Raw genomic sequence first — 16,894 nt, forward strand, 5'->3', positions numbered from 1 at the left:
AGCTGTACATCTACAGGGATTTTTTGATCGAAAATCACCCCATGGTCTCTTTTTCAACACTAAATATTTTTTGTTAAATAAATGCTTCTTCATAGTTCCCAATGGTAATGAAACTTTGAGCATTACTAATAACACTCCCAAGTTTCAATGATAAATGAATGTTACACTTTATTAGATACATTTCTTGAACACATGTATTATGAAAAATCAGTTCGTGATAATCATTGGAATTACAAAGTTTTATTTTAAATCCATCACATTTGGTTGTGCTTTGCTTGGTCTTTCATTGTGGCTGGTTTGGGTGCAGAGCGACACAGCAAATAGTCAGATAACACTGCGGGGAGATATGAGAGAGGGATGTAGTAGAGCTTGGCGTCCCAACCAGGAGAATATCTTGTCCAAGGGTGCACAGCGGTCAAAGCATGTTCCATACAATTTGTAACCTCGTATAACTTGGGACTTGCTGCTCCCAATAAAGTCTTTAGACCATTTCCAACTGTAGGTAAATGAGTGAAAAGGTTATTATTCTATTAATATTATATGTCTTTATTAGTTACACACAAATGACACCTGTGTTTCTGTATAAGCCTTTTCCTTATAATATTATTATAAAACTGTAGGAGCAACAGTTTTATGTACCTTAAGGGGATTGATTAAAGTATTCAGGACTGTCATGAACAACACTCCACTGACCCCAATCATCAGGACAATCACACAATTGGGTGATGATTGAAGGACGAGGAAATGGCTGCTTTCGCTACTAGGCCAGTGATTGGGTGCTATCACAGTAATCTTATAGTATAAACGCATTCAATGCCAACACACGGGTATATAGATATCCTTTGGTATGGTCGCTGCTAAGTTCCTCAACAACCAAGAAAGAAAACTAGCTGCCACCGCCAATCATTTATACAAGCCGGATTGGAGAACCGTTTCTGGTAATGTGGGGCCTCATGAGGCTTTGGGGTGTGGTTTATAAAGGAAGAGGAATGAAGCTATTACATATTATATATTTAGTTAAAAAAAATTATTCAGTGTTTACAAACATATACAAAAGATATTACAAAGGGGACAAGACAATGCGGTATATAGAATCACATAAAAATAAAAAGGATAAACAAAAGAAAATGACTAGATCTGATGTCATAGGAGGGGAATGTTCCGAAAGAAAAATGGTGAAGTCCTACAGCAAGCTGTATCTCACAGCACTGAACAATGACAATAATTCAGAATCTGTTTTTAACAGGTACTAGCCACTCACTTAGTGACCTCAGATGTGTGCTGGTAGATGCGATGTGGCTCAGGCACCACAAATTATGAGATTCCCGATCTTAAGGATATTTGCCCCTGTGGAGGTCCCACGTGGAACATATTAATGCTATATTTCCTATCATCATTTTAGCTTTATATAGATAGTAACATGGCATATCCAGCTTTGTCCATCTGGCCGATATTAATTTGGGGCTGATATGCAGACCGCAAAGTGATGCAAGTCAAAGCGTTATGTTCGCCACTTTCTCATGATGCCGAAACTATGTCTTACATTACTATAAGACCTACATTAGTCACAAAAAATATAATATTCATAACTGTCTAATTCTTTTGAACATAGGGAGCCTTATCTACACATGAGTGAAAAGTATCACCTCACAGCCATTATGTCCAGACTTCATGTCTGCTCTCCATCAGATAACTGACTAAAATTGCCTGTTCACATCAGAAGGTCATAGAGCAACAGCGATCAGATAGATTGTTAGCTTTTATTACATTTACAATTTATGATGAATACATGCTTCTATGCTCAATATGAAGGTTACATGCCTCTCTCAAGAGATGGTTTAGAAATTGGTCATATTTTACCATTACATTTAGGATAATGACCAATGCTCAAAATGAGTCATCAAAATCAGATAAATGGTGGTCCATCACCTGACACCCCCACTGATCAGCTGATATCTACTCTGGCAACTGCTAGATCTTTACAGTGTATGAAGTGGGACACTACAGTTTTGCACAATATTTACTGTCCGCTGCTGAGCACTACAGTTTATCTAAGGTTTATCCTATGGATAAGTAATAGTTTAGTCATGGACAACTCTTTAATTTGAAAGGGTAGAATGGATATTATAGACAGTTTTTCTGTATTTTCTGTAATGTTTTGAATAAAAAAAAATATTTCTAAAAAAAACAAACAAAAAACTTAAAATAATTCTTAAGATAATCACTTTTCTTCTGCAAAAAATGTAATGGGCACGCTTATTCTATAAAATTATTGTATATATTCATACTTGCACAATATGTAAAAATTACCTGTCAGGTGCAGTGCCCAGTTCTGGGATTCACTTCTACCTGGTACATAAAAGACCCCAAGGCATTATGTGCCAATTCTTGTCAGCTGTGTTATCCACAAGAGTCAATGGAGAGGTGTCTCCAATTATGTGAGACCCACCATGTCGTGGTCTCTGGGTGTTTTGGTGCTTGCTTGCACTTGCAGGAATGTAGATAAAGGCATTGAAAATGGGTGTGCCACCCTATTGCTAATATAATAAACTGCTGCTATGTGAACCTCCTTTGCAACCTGTTGAACTGTCCAGGATTTTGCGAATACTGCATTAACATCTTAACATACGGTACATTGTTTTAATCTGTGTAAAGTGTTCATATGTATTATCATGTCTCCTTTACACACCTTTGTGTAGAGTTAATTCTCTTATGTTGTTTTGTTAGATCTCAAAAGGGTTTGCAGACAAGTTGCATGCAGAAGAAGAAAGATGTCTGCAAAATACATAGATAGTAAATGGGGATGAGTAACACTTGCTAAGTAGCTAGTTAAGACCAAATAGAAATGTCAAGGAAGATCCAGCCTTCACTGCAGTGAATATAGTCTACCACAGTAGAGAGAGCCACCATTACAGAGTAAAGACAAGGATTACTTCCTGTGGCTGAAGAAGGAACTCATGACAAGGTGCAATTTAGCTGCCATAAGAATGAAGATTAGTCAAAATCACAGTGGAGCATAGAGGCTTTTTCCTGAGTGTGAGGATTGCCAGACATGAAGACTATGACATTGTTCAATCTGTATTGTAGAGACAACAACGTACTAACGAATCCATCATATGATACCGATTAAATCCATTGATTTATAACCAGTCCTACCAAGTTGTCTATTGTTTTGATGAGAAAAACTGTTCGGCATTCAGTGCTATAGTATCCATAAAGTGTGACTAAGTGTATCAAAACAACTTTGAACGGAGACTCTAAAATGAATATGAGCACAACTCATTATGTTTTATCACTTTCTGGAAAAATAAAAAATTGTAGGTAGACCTGGAGTGTTTGATATCTACTGGTCGTAAGTTCACCCTAGCTGCAATTTAGGATTTTTGACAGATTGCGATTTCTACACATGAACTTACATTGCTCATAGTATTTCTTGCCATAGCTGTCTTTAATTTCTTTGGGGAGATTTTCCCAAAGGCGCTTTAAATTATTGATATGAACATCAACTGAGCGCACTATCTCTGTTTGGAAAGCGCCTGGTTCTATAATGGAGACTTTTACTCCAAACTCACGTAGTTCCCTTCTGTAAATGAAAAAAGCAAAACAATAAAAACAATCTTTGGAATGGGACAATATAGAAAATGGCATTCGAATCAATTCAAATTTGAGTTGAATTTCCGGAAATCAACAAATGACTGAATTCAATTTGTAGGAATTCCTTAAAAACTGTAGTCACAATTTTATACAATGTATCACTGTATCAGTCAGGCAAGGACTGCATGGGCTTCCACAATATACTCTTCAGCTGTAATGGATTTCTCTCTCTTTTGCTCTCCCAGGTCTTGTGCCAAGAATAACGTATCAATGCTCAGTGAAAATTCTACGGAATAACTGCTGTGAATGGACAAAAGGGGTCACATGTCAATATAAAGCTTCATATGAGCTCGTAGCTTGTATGAAGCTCGCAACTACCACAGATTATCCTGAACCAGGAGTTTGCCAGTCTCTCAAATCTTCCAATTATTCAGGCCAATTAAACACATAAAAAACAACAAACACCATTAGGAGACGGCAGAGTGTTAGACACATCATTTTAGAACAATTAGACTACCTTCAAAATCGAATTTTGGGAAACATTTGCCAAACCTGGTGCATTTGAAAATCAAAAGTTTTGGTCAGCTCTAGCCCTTAGTTATTTATTCTTCCTGAGAACCACCGGCTTCCAATCATAGAAGCATGCATGGAGTTACTTCTGTCACCATTGACTATACTCCGAGCGATGGCTGTAAGCACTCCCTGGTATTTTGGTTGACAGCTCACCGTGCAAAAAGAGCTGTCAAAGTGGTGATGCATTCTCACAGCTGCTGCTCACTGTATAATGAGTGGTGACTGAAGCCACTCCATGCACGCCTGTGTGACTGAAGGCCGAATCTCCCAGGAAGAATAAAATTAATTTCCTCCCAGTAGTGGGAGTTTCAGTAGGGCAACCAAACAACATTTAAAGCTATTAACCCTATAGCTGTAGGTTAATAGCGTTGGGGAACATAACAGGTTCCTTATAAAGGGGTTGTCCGGCATCAAGCTACAGGACAGAAGTCTCTCTATGTGACCGCATACTTGTGAATCCTGCACACTATGAGGATCCTCGAGTGCCATCTCCGGGAGCATTCAGTCATGTGACTGCAAGCATTCAATATGCATACTCCCAGCAAGCGATATGCATATTCCCAGCAAATTGAGTGACAGAGGGAGCTCTCTGCTTCTGTCAAACTTCTTACATTTAAGGAGTTGTCTGGTCTTAAGTTACAAGTCTGCTCACTGCAATGGATCCCAGAGTTCCAACACATTGTATTCCTAGCTAGAGGCCTAGCAATGGCTTTTGGAACTACTGTTCAGGGTATCAGTTCTATACCTTCGACATATAGTACAACAAGACGTGCCCATAGAATAGTGATGAGCAAATCGTCTGAAACTCTAATTCAGCAATCTGAATTTGGTCAGGAAGTCAGATCTATAACTGTGTGTGTGTATGTGCGTATGTATATATTGGTCACTTGACCTGCTCTTCCTTTGATTAGACCTTGGGCAATGCACATTGTGACGACTTGCATCATTATATCAGAGGCTTGCTCCAATCTGGAAGCCCTGGCACAAAGTAAAAATGATGGAAAAAGACGTTGAGTGCTGTTGAGAAGTAAAGAAAAGGATGTTGGAAGCTGTAGGCTGGACTGAATGGGGGGCTGTGATGGTTGGACACATGAGGCTATTTCTTTCACTTCTTTCCATCTGACAACTTGCTTAATTCACACAAGGCAAGTCACAAAAAAAAACAGATTTGGGAGAAGCACAGTTCAGTTGTACTGTTTGCTAAATTGCAGTGTCAACAGAACCTTAGCTCAGATTCTATGTTACAATGCTGTTGCATTCTACAATTACTAGGGGTAATCAGTTCTGAGAAGACTCCGAGTTGGAAGGGAACACAGGAAAACAATGGAAAAAGCAAAACAAATTTGGATGAGAATGAGCCAACATCATACTACAACTTGGAGTCAGTATAGCATAAATCAATTTAGTTGCGTTACTACTCAACTTCCAGTAAATAACACCCATATGATGGCTGGACATTGATATATAAACATAAGCTTCAAACTCCGGAATTTCTGTACTGTACATGTCTTTGAATTGTAAAGTGCAGCGGAATATGTTGGCGCTATAGAAATACAAATTATTATTATTATTAATAGGGCGGAGAGTAGAAAAAAAATAACCTATTTTTTGTAATAAATGCAACCTATTTTTAATAGTGACGCGCTCCCTAGGCCAGTGTTGTTTGGGGGATACCCGGAGCCGGATCAGATGGGGGTTGTAGTCTCCGAGTGGCGGTGACCCGGTCCGTGCCCAGGGTGTCAAACTCAGTGTGTGGCAGTCCTACAGATGTTATTAGAGTTCTTTGTGTCGACTACGCCACCCGTTGATTTGCGGTCAATACGGCCGCCGCTGCAGCAGGGTCCGCTGAGGCTGGTGGTATGTGTGCAGCTTCGGGTAGTATAACCCCCAACGGGAGGGGTATAGCCTCAGGGGGTCAGGTGTAGAGGATGGTGGTAGTGGTGGTGCAGTGTGGATGTTAAGAAGACTCCGAGCCGGGCTGTGCAGTTCAGGGTTTTTACTTACTGCTGTTCTTGTGGTCACTCTGGCCTTAAGTGACCGCCCGAGCCGTGCTGCGTCCACCAGGTCTTGGACTCGGCCAACCCCCAGGTGATTCTGGAGCGTGGTCCTGAGCTCCCTTTCTGACTTGTCCTTCTCTCTGGCCTTCCCCACCACGGATCCACCTAAGTCCGGCTCCCTCGGGCCTCTTGTTGGTAAACCCTTGTCTCTGGGTTCCCTGACCCTATTCTTGGTTTGCCTTCCGGGTGGATTTAGTGGGTGGTCGTGGCAGATCCTGCCCACGACCTCCGGTCTCTGGCTAAGGTGTGCTGTAGCCTCCACCAGCTTGGGATCCGGTACCCTGTTGCCAACTCTTCACCCTCTGATCTAATTTTGGGTTCTTGGAGTTCCCTCTTCTCCCCCTTCTGGGTCCTTCTTTCTCCTCTCTCTCTGCTTCTCAGGCTCTCTCAGACTGACCAAACCTCTACAAAAGACTGACGTCTCACAGACTGACCCTGATCTAAGATGGTTCCCACCTTATATACTCCCTCTATGTGTGAGCTCAGGTGACCAGCACCCAATGAGCTCCTAGCTTTACCCAGGCTGCTCCCCCTATCTGCCCCTACACTACTGGGATGTTCCACCCCCCTCCCACTCCAGCCAGGAACAGACACTGTCGTACCTGCACATAAACTGGTGGGAGTACCGTCGGTCTGTTCCTCGGAAATGGGATGTGTGTAGTGCATGCAGCTAACTGAGCTCAGTTCCACACTCCATCCTTACCCGGGAGTGGAATATCACACCTCTGGGTTGAGGTGCAATACCCCTGTAGCAGCCGAATCCTCAGGGTGCTACAATAGCATTTATCTGCACCAATCTTTCCAATATTAGAAGTTTTTCAGAATCATGCCCAAACTTACCTTAAACTGTCAGAGAATGCCTCCACAGCATACTTTGACATGGGATATCCCCCACCAATAGCAGAAAGTCTTCCAAAAGCACTAGTTACATTAACAATACGTCCTTGGGCTTTTCTTACAAGAGGCAGTAGATGAAGAGTCACATCCACCATACCAATCAAATTCACATTCAGAACCCTCAGCAAATCTTTTTTTTGCCATTCATTAGGAGCAAGAACAAGGGCATAGCCTGCATTATTAACCAAGCCCCAGAGCCCTGCAATGTAGAGAACACAACTGATAAAACACGGTATCTATGTATATAGAAAATAACTATATTGTTATACTTAAAGGGAATCTGTCACTCCCTGGGAGTTATCAGACCTCTACTATGGGCATACAGGTGATAGAAAAGTAAATCTATACATACCTTTATGGCCCATAGTAGAGGTTTGATTGCAGAGAAATGTGTTTTTATAAACTCCGTTTTTCACAGGCTTGGCGTCCGGGGGACACCAAGAAATCCCCGCCTAACTTTATTATTCCCCTAAAACCCCACCTAGTTGATTAATTACCATATTCCCCCCTCCCCTGCACGTCACAGGGCCCTCTGACGTGCACTGTGCGCCCTGACTTCCCGGGCATGCGCAAAGTGCCGCTCACATAGAGCGCGCTTTGCTTCATCCCGGCCCCGTCTCTCCGTGTACTGCGCCATAGGGTTCTATTGCGCAGGCGCCGGGGAGTCACTGTTACTTCCCGGCGCCTGCGCAATAGAAACCTGCAGCGGGGATTTAGGAGAATAATAAACAGCTAGGCGAGGATTTCTTGGTGTCCAGGGGGAAGCCCAGCCTGTGGAAAACAGTTTATAAAAACACTTTTCTCTGCAATCAGACCTCTATTATGGGCTATACAGGTGTGTATAGATTTTCTTTTTCTATCACCTGTATGCCCATAGTAGAGGTCTGATATCTCAGTGGGTGACAGATTCCCTTTAACAACATCAAAATCTTTTTTCTCAAAAGGAACCCCAGCAAACAAATATCCTTCCAGTCACCCCATAAGCTTGCTCACATTGTAACAGTGTTCTTGTATTTTTCCCAATGCAACTTCTAACTTTCTGTCAGATGAAAATAGTTTAACTTCCTGCCGCCATCTTGATAGTAAGAATCACTGTCTGCAGTCACTAAGCTTTGGTAACTACCGTATTTTTTGGACTATAAGATGCACCAAACCATAAGACGCACCCCAAATTTTAGGGGAGGAAAATAGGAAAAAAAATTTAAAATATTAAAATGGAAGTGACGCGCCCCCTGGGCTGTGGGGTACCCGGTGCCGGGCCGGTAAATGCTGGGGGATGTCACAGTGGCGGTGACCCGGTCCGTGACCCAGGGCGGTCTTTCAATAGGGGAATATTTACAGGGGATTATAGTCTATAAAGTTTGTGACGCCACCTGTGGTATGCGGCTAAGGGAGCCGCCGCTGCGGAGCAGGTCCTCTGGAGCTGATGTTACTGCAGCAGGGATGGTGTGGCTCTCCACAGGTAGAGCTTGGCTCCAGGGCAGTGTAGATGTTATATGTTATGCTGGGCGTTGTAGTGCTGGGGTTGATGGCGCAGCAAGAAACACAGAGACAAGGAAGTGCAGTCCCAGGGTCTTTACTCACAGTTGTTGCAGTCCAGATTACAGGGATCCATGTAACTACCCTCATCGTCCTGTGTTTACTCAGGGAGGGGTTCGGTCTACCCCCAGGTAACTCCGGACTACTTAGCAGGACCCCCTTCTGTGTGTCCTCACTCTCTGGCCTTCTTCCTGCACCTCACACCTAGTATCTCCAATCTGGTACCCGCGGGCCTTGGTGGGCGATGTCTGTTCCGTCCCCTGGGTCCTATATGGCTACCTTCTTGGTGAGACTGGCGTGGACTTGTGGCTACAGGACATAAAGTACTGCAGCCTCCGGTTTCTAGTTGGCCATAAAGTCCTCCGCTAGTTAAGGGACCGGTTCCCTTTAGATGGCTTGACCCTTCCACCGCCTGGCAGATGCGGGCGTACGGGTGGCCTTCTGCACGGCCCGTACCCCTGGGGTCCTTTCCTGATTCCTGGAGCCTTTCCGCTCGTCTCTCTCCTCTCCTTTCAATCCTGGGCCTTTCACCAGGCTCTCCTCCTGAGCAGAGCTCCAGCAGAGCCTCCGCTCCTTCACTTCTCCTCCTCTGACTGATCTGTCTTTCTAAGATGGCTTCCCAATTTATACTTCCCTCTCATGTGCTCCCCTCAGCTACTTCCTCCACCCACACCCAATACGTGGTTCCCACACTCTAGGTTCCCCCCACTCCAGCCAAGGGAAGGGCTCAGCAAGAACCAGAGACATCTTGCCCTCCCCTGTTTGCCTGGAGTGGTGTGTTGGATGCAGGTGTTAGGGTCCCGGGCTGTACTCCTTCCTTACCTGAGAGTGAGATACCACACCTCTGGGTGAGATGCAGTACCTCTGTGGCGACCGAACCCTCAGGGGCGCCACAGAAGTCCGTCTTATTCCGAATTTAGCTTGCCGTGGCGTGCTTGGCGGTGGAGCGGGGTAAAAGGAAGCCGGCGGTGGCAGGAGTGGAGCGATGCTGCGGGCCCTGGTCTGGGAGGAGGGGGGAGTGCCAGTGGTGCGAGGCAGCGGGCCCTGGTCTTCAAGAAAATGTCAGCAGTGAGGCAGGAGTGGAGTCCCCACTCAGTACATTGATTTCCCGGCAGTGTGCTTCAGAAAAATTGCTGCCTCCAGCAGCGCATGTGCAGATTTAGATCTCGGCTCAATGACGAACTGAGATCTAAATCTGTGCATGCGCCATTTCTGGCGCCCATTTTTCTGAAGCCCACCCCAGGAAATCAATGTACAGAGCGGGGACTCCGCTCCTGCCTCATCACCAATATTTTCTTGAAGCCCAGGGCCTGCAACTTTGCACCGCCAGGACATCCCCTCCTCCCAGCCCAGGGTCCGCAGAATCAGCCAATGCCTGTCGCTGCTGGCTTACTGCAGCAATGACCCTGCCTCCTCTGACCACGCTCCACCGGTAAACTACATTCGGACTATAAGATACACCTCCATTTTCCTCTGAAAAATATGGTACACGTTTCATGATATCTTTGCATATCATCAAGGAAAATGTGGTCAGTTCACATCTATCAGAAAATTATATTGATTATTCAAAGCTCTAAGCATCAAATCGAAAGAAAAAAAAAAACATGATACCACATGGCACTACTAAAGAAAAAGGTTTTATTGCTCTCAAGAGAAACCAAATATCATTTTTACAGATGATACCTTTTCAAGATTATCAAAAAATTACAAAACTATGTTTAACTTCAAAATTTCAAGATAACCTGGGAAAGTGGGGCAAGGGGACAACAGCATGGGTATATGTGATTTCAAATGCCAGGGCTGAATTTCAGTCTAAATCCGAGGGTGTATTAAGTGGTGTCTACCAAACTAATGGGGTTATTTATCAGGATGATAAAAAGTGCGTGCAGGCTGAGGGTAAAAGGTCAAGGAGGTTTCATGAAATTGACAAACAGCCAAATACAAAGTCATAACCATTAGAGAATAAGTAGAATAGGTTACATTAAAGAGGTGGGGAGAAGTCCAAATTAATTTTTATCCTAAATTCCTATTAAGTGCCATAATCTGATCTATTTTCCAATGTAATTCAATTATTAAAAATTCCCTATCCTTTCCTAACTAACTGCTTTTCTTTTTTTACATCCTTTTTTAAAGACACTTTTTTCAGAATCCCCTGGTCATGCTGGGGTGCTCATAGGTAGCCTCATCAGAGAGCACATACTGCAGTCACTGACACAGCCCCTGTACCCTCCTTCAAACAAAGTGTCATTTGTGACACTTGTTTCAGGGGCTGGGTTTGTCCCTGCAGATGTGCACTGTGCGATGTGCACAATGACAGCACACTCTCTGTTTCCAGTTCAGATTAGCTTAATGAGCTGGCAATAGTGCACATTGTCAAAAGACCCAGTGTGCAGACACCAGCGCCGTCCCTGCGAGTGATGTCACTAGCCTCTACTTGCCGGATATTCTGACTATGAGCTCTGTTGCCGACTTGTTACTGCTGACCTGAGCCATAAACAGAAAGTGCACTGTCATTGTGCACATTGTGCTGTAACTAGCGTCACTGACGATGCTTCATTTCAGCGAGGGGGCTAGGGTTGTGGCAGTGACCGCATCCTCTGCCCCATGATGACGTCCTGTGTAAGTATCCTAGCCAGCACTGGGATTTTCAGATAAAGAATCATCAAAAAGGAAGCGAAAAGGAAGTGAAGAAAAAAAAAAAGAAAAGCAGTTAGTGTAGATAGGGAAGGATAGGGAATTTTTAATTCAAGTATACAGTTGTGCTCAAAAGTTTACATATCCCGGCAGAATTTTTGCTTTTTTGGCCTTGTTTCAGAGAATAAGCATGATACCAAAGAAACTTTTTCTCCACTCATCGTTATTGGTTGGGTGAAGCCATTTATTGTCAAACTACTTTGTTTTCTATTTTTAAATCTTAATGACAATCAAAAACATCCAAATGACCCTGATCAAAAGTTCACATACACCAGTTCTTAATACCGTGTATTGCCCCCTTTAACATCAATCTTTTGTAGCAGTTGTGGATGAGGTTCTTTATTTTCTCAGATGGTAAAGCTGCACATCATTCTTGGGAAAAAGCCTCCATTTCCTGTAAATTCCTGAGCTGTCTAGCATGAATTGCGCGCTTGAGATCTCCCCAGAGTTGCTCAATAATATTGAGTAGTGATTAGTGAGCACTAAAATGCTCGGGTGCTCGATGCTCGGGTCGAGCACATTGGAATACTCGGGTGCTCGACCCGAGCAATGAGCCCAATGTAAGTTTTTGGGAAACTCGAGCATTTTTCAGGCGGCTCCCCCTGCGGTCTGTAGAGGGCCTAAAAAATGCCCAAATCGATGGGAACAGTGCTCAATGACATGGGGACAGCATGGGGAAGACCCCTGGCAGCATTTCTGACTCCCAGGTCACTGCTGTCAACAATGTTGTCAGAGGTATTACGCCACTTTTACGAACTTACAATAAAACATACCAAAACGAAACCAAAATGGATTTTCCTGGGAAATATGTTCAGGAGCATCCTTTCCAGGGTAATGACTTGCATATAAAGCAAAATAAATAACCAAAAACAAAAATGCTCCTCCACACCTTGGGCTATGTTCACACTTTACAACCTTATCTGGCCATGTGGTGTGTGAGATATCATCAGACACATCGTGTTTCATTTATGAAGGAGGGACTCTGAAAGTCACAAAGCCTATTTTTATAGGGCCATCAGACGGCCTTTACTATTCTTAGAGAGCCATCAGCCGGGTATGTTTTATTGTTCCAATTACTAAAGAGTGGGTCTCCTACACTGTTATTGCATATGCAGTGAGTGCCAGGGCTGCCCAAAATTTGGATGCACCCCAAAACCACTTTGAAGATACTTAGAGGAGGGCCTCCTGAAAACAATGTTCCCTTTATTAGGAAGTGGGTCTCCCATAGTGCTGGCCTATGCTGTGAATGAAAGGGTTGCCAAAAATTTGGAGGCATTCCAATGCACCATGGAAGAGACGTGGAGGAGGGCCTCATAAAAAAATGTTCCCATTAGAAAGGAACAGGCCTCCTATACTTGTAATGCCCATGCACTAAGTGTATGGGCTGACAAACATTTACCCCTGGGGGTATACATGAACATACTGTATAAAAAAATTTTTTTTACGGGCATCATAAACACCCTTTAAAAACATTATGTGGGTGTTGCATCACGGACCACGATCACCCTGGTGATATGGTGGTGGAGGATGAGGAGAAGGAGGAGGACAAGAGCAAATAGCCCAAATCAGGAAGAGTATACCCATGTCTGGGTGTGAAAAGTTGCATGGGAATACACCTCCCAAGAAAAGAAGCTGGATTTGAGTTTATGCTATGCTGCTATCATTTGGTGCTGTTGAGAAGTCTGGCCCAATCCAGCCCTTGTTCATTTTTATAAGCGTCAGTCTGTCAGCATTTTCAGTTGACAGGCAGATGAGCTTATCAGTTATAATTCCATCAGCGGCACTAAAAACCCGCTCTGATAAAACGCTGGTGGCAGGACAGGCCAGGACCTCCAAGGCATAGAGAGCCAGTTCATTCCACGTATCCAGCTTGGATGCCCAATAATTATAAGGAACAGTGGAATCACGTGAGGATGTTAGTACGGTCGGCAAGGTACTCCCTCACCATATTCCTAAACTTTGCACTCCTTGTGAGAGTACCCTGTGCCTCAGGGCCTGTGTGATGGGAGGGGCTGAGAAAACTCTCCCAGAACTTTGACAGTGTTCCGCTGCCTCTGCTGGATTGAAGTTGTGTCTCTCTCGCCTGTACTCCTTGGCTGTCCAACGAAGTGTGCCCTCTGCCGCCAGCGTTTTCTGATGGGAATTTTTTTAATAGTTCCACAACAAGGGCCTTCTGCTACAGCCCCATTTTTGTAGACCTGTCCGCCTCAGGAATAAGAGATGTAAAGTTCTCCTTGTAGCATGGGTCTAGAAGTGTCACCAACCAGTAATGACAGTCACCCAAAATTTTGAGAACGCGAGGGTCATGGGAAAGGCAGCGTAACATAATCTCAGCTATGCGTGCCAGACTACTAACAGGCAAGACTTCCGTGTCCTCACCAAGAGGATGACTGACCATGCTCTCTTCCTCCTCCTCCTCCTCTCTGTCTTCTGGCCATCCATGCTAAACAGACGGTACGACAGCTGTGCAGGTAGTACCGTCTATAGTGCATGAAACTAGCTCCTGTCCTTCCTCCTCCTCAACATTGTCACCCAATCCACATTGGGATGAGATGAGGCTAGGCTGTGTGTAATCACCTTGTATGGTTCCTTGCTCCATCTCATCGTGCTCCACCTTCTATGCATCCTCTTTGATTGTGAGCAGAGAGCGTTTCAGAAGACAGAGAAGCAGGATGGTGACGCTAATCATGGCATCATTGCCGCTCACCCTCTTGGTGGAGTCCTCAAAGTTTTGGAGGATGGTTCATATGTCTGACTTCCATGTCCATCCCTGAGGTCTTATGTGTGGAGTCTGAACTGAATACCGACGGCCTTGTTGATGCTAGTACTCAACAACTGTCCTCTTCTGATCACAAATCCTTCCCAACACCTACAGTGTAGAGTTCCAACGCGTGGGGACATCACACACCAGTCTGTGAGCTGGAAGCTGCAAACTCTGCTGAAACACTGTAAGGGCGGCGGAAGCTGTAGGTGACTTTCTTAAATGAGCACACAGGCGGCATACTTTAAAAAGCAGATCCGGCAGCTCCGGGTAGGATTTGAGAAACTGCTGAACCACGAGGTTAAGCACATGTGAACTTGCCTCACCTCAGAGCCACCAGGTTCCAGCCATTGTCACACGCGACCATGCCTGGCTTTAGGTTCAGCGGTGTGAGCCACAGATCTGCCTGCTCTTTCAGAGCTGTTCACAAATCTTTAGCATTGTGTGGTTTGTCACCTAAGCATATTAGCTTCAGCACAGCCTGTTGCCGCTTGGCCGAGGCAGTGCTGCAGTGCTTCCAGCTTGTGACTGATGTGGACATTTCGGAGATGGAGACTGATGAGGAGTAGGAGGCTGAGGAGCATGAGGTGCAGGAGCTGTAGATCGCGGGAGCAACCCTGATTGACCTAGGGCCCACAATCCTTGGCTTCGGGAGGACGTGTTCCGTCCCAAGGTCCGACTGGGTCACTGCTTCCACTATGTTAACCCAGTGTTCCGTCAGCGAGATGTACCATCCCTGCCCACAAGCACTTGTCTACGTGTCCGTGGTTAGGCGGACTTTCCCGGTAACTCTGTTGTTGAGGGCATGGCTAATGTTTTGGGACACGTGCTTGTGTAATGCAGGGACGGCACACCGGGAGAAAAAGTGGCGGCTGGGGACCAAGTACCGAGGAACGGCCGCCACCATCAGGTAGTGGAATGTGTAATGATCTGCAACATATACAAAGGAAAGATAAGGGAAAACTGTCCCTACAGTAAAACTAAGCTGAATCCCTACGATGTAGCGGGCTGCCTGTTCCAGCGAACAGACACGCCTTAGTCCTCGGCTCGTCTGAACGAAGACCTATAGCATAAGGGGAGGGGTCCCTAAAAGAACTAAGGACTGGGGCAAAAATGGGACACCTCCTAAACAGAGAAGTTGTTGCAGAACACAAAAAGACGAAACAGACAAAAAAGTACTAGAGGTCCCAGAAGGACAACACGAACAGACAGAAAAAGGCACAGAAGCACCTGGCTAGAGAAACAGTCAAACACTGAAGTCCAGCACAGCCAAAAGGGTGGAGCTGGAATATAAAGGCAGATGGTCACGTGACCGCAAAACACAAGATGGAAAAAACAAACAGGAGGGTTCTAACAGTACCCCCTCTTTTATGAGTTTCCTCCGGATCCTCCAGGCCCAGGCCTATCTGGAAACATCTTGTGGAAAGCTTTAACAAGCCTAGGAGCAGAGACATCATCCGTCCTTACCCAGGAGTTGTCTCCGGGACCAAAACCCCTCCAGGAGACATGATACTGTAATCTCCCTCTATGCCATCTAGAATTCAAGATACGAGAAATTTCATATTCGCCGTCTTCCACCACAGGAGGAACTGAGACAGTGGCATCCCTATCTGATACATCAGCCTTTTTCAACAAGGAAACATGAAACACAGGATTAATCTTCCAGGAAGTAGGGACATCCAACCTAACAGCAGACAAGTTAACAACCTGAAGCACTTTAAATGGACCAACAAACTTAGGACACAGTTTTTTAGAGGGAATCCTCAACTGCAGGTTCTTTGAGGACAACCAAACCATGTCACCCACAGTAAACAAAACCTCCTTACGTTTCCTGTCAAAATACTTCTTGGACTTCTTGTTAGCCTCTTGCAGGTTGAAAAGTACATTTGTCCAAACTCTCTCCAAATCACCGGAAAAATTCTCCTACGCCACCGCCGACCTCAATTTGGAGAACGGACCAAAAGACGGATGTCTCCCAGTACAACAAAAAAAAGGAGAACACCCAGCAGAGGAGGATTTATGATTGTTAAGAGCAAATTCTGCGAGAGGCAGACATTCACACCACACCTCTTGATTGTCCGCTACAAAACAACGCAAAAACTGTTCAACATCCTGGTTCTTTCTTTCAGTCGGTCCATTAGACTCAGGATGATACCCAGACGAAAATGACAAATGGACTCCCAACCTGTCACAAAAAGCGCGCCAAAAGCGAGCCACAAACTGAGGTCCTCTATCAGAAACAATATCCGCGGGAACGCCATGGAGCTTGACAATCTCCTTAACAAATGCCTTAGCGAGTGTCTTGGCGCAGTGCAACTTAATGAATTGAACCAAATGACACATCTTACTAAAACGGTCCACGACCACCCAGATGACAGTAAAACCCTCGGACACAGGAAGATCAGTAATAAAATCCATTGTGAGATGTGTCCAAGGCGCACTAGGAACCTCCAGAGGGCAAAGCAATCCCACAGCAGGAGAATGTGAAGCCTCTGACCTAGCACACACAGTACATTGACGCACCCACTTGATGACTTCCTTCTGCCATCCAGGCAATAAAAAACTCCGACTGATAAGTCTCTTAGTCTCTGAAATTCCTGGATGACCTGCCAACCGAGATTAGAATCATAGAATGGTAGAGTTGGAAGGGACCTCCTGGGTCATCTGGTCCAACCCCCTGCTCAAAGCAGGATTCACTAGATCATCTCAGACAGATGTCTGTCCAGCCTCTGTTTGAAGACGTCCATTGAAGGGGAACTCACCACCTCTCGTGGCAGCC

General features: G+C 44.8%; 1 protein-coding gene across 1 annotated transcript in view; it reads right to left on the minus strand.

The window, feature by feature from the left end:
* Nucleotides 1-254: 254 nt before the first annotated feature.
* LOC141245073 (retinol dehydrogenase 7-like) overlaps nt 255-16,894 on the minus strand; it is a 131,078-nt gene continuing 114,438 nt past the window's right edge. Inside the window, exons 3-5 of the mRNA XM_073669045.1 lie at nt 7,065-7,320; nt 3,417-3,583; nt 255-496 (exon numbers count right to left, since the gene is read on the minus strand). Coding sequence (XP_073525146.1) covers nt 255-496; nt 3,417-3,583; nt 7,065-7,320 — 665 coding nt within the window. The remainder of the gene's footprint in view (nt 497-3,416; nt 3,584-7,064; nt 7,321-16,894) is intronic.

Source organism: Phyllobates terribilis, unplaced genomic scaffold (genome assembly GCF_046119375.1).
Source record: "Phyllobates terribilis strain yellow unplaced genomic scaffold, ASM4611937v1 Scaffold_2__4_contigs__length_985480577, whole genome shotgun sequence".
NCBI classification, from domain to species: domain Eukaryota; kingdom Metazoa; phylum Chordata; class Amphibia; order Anura; family Dendrobatidae; genus Phyllobates; species Phyllobates terribilis.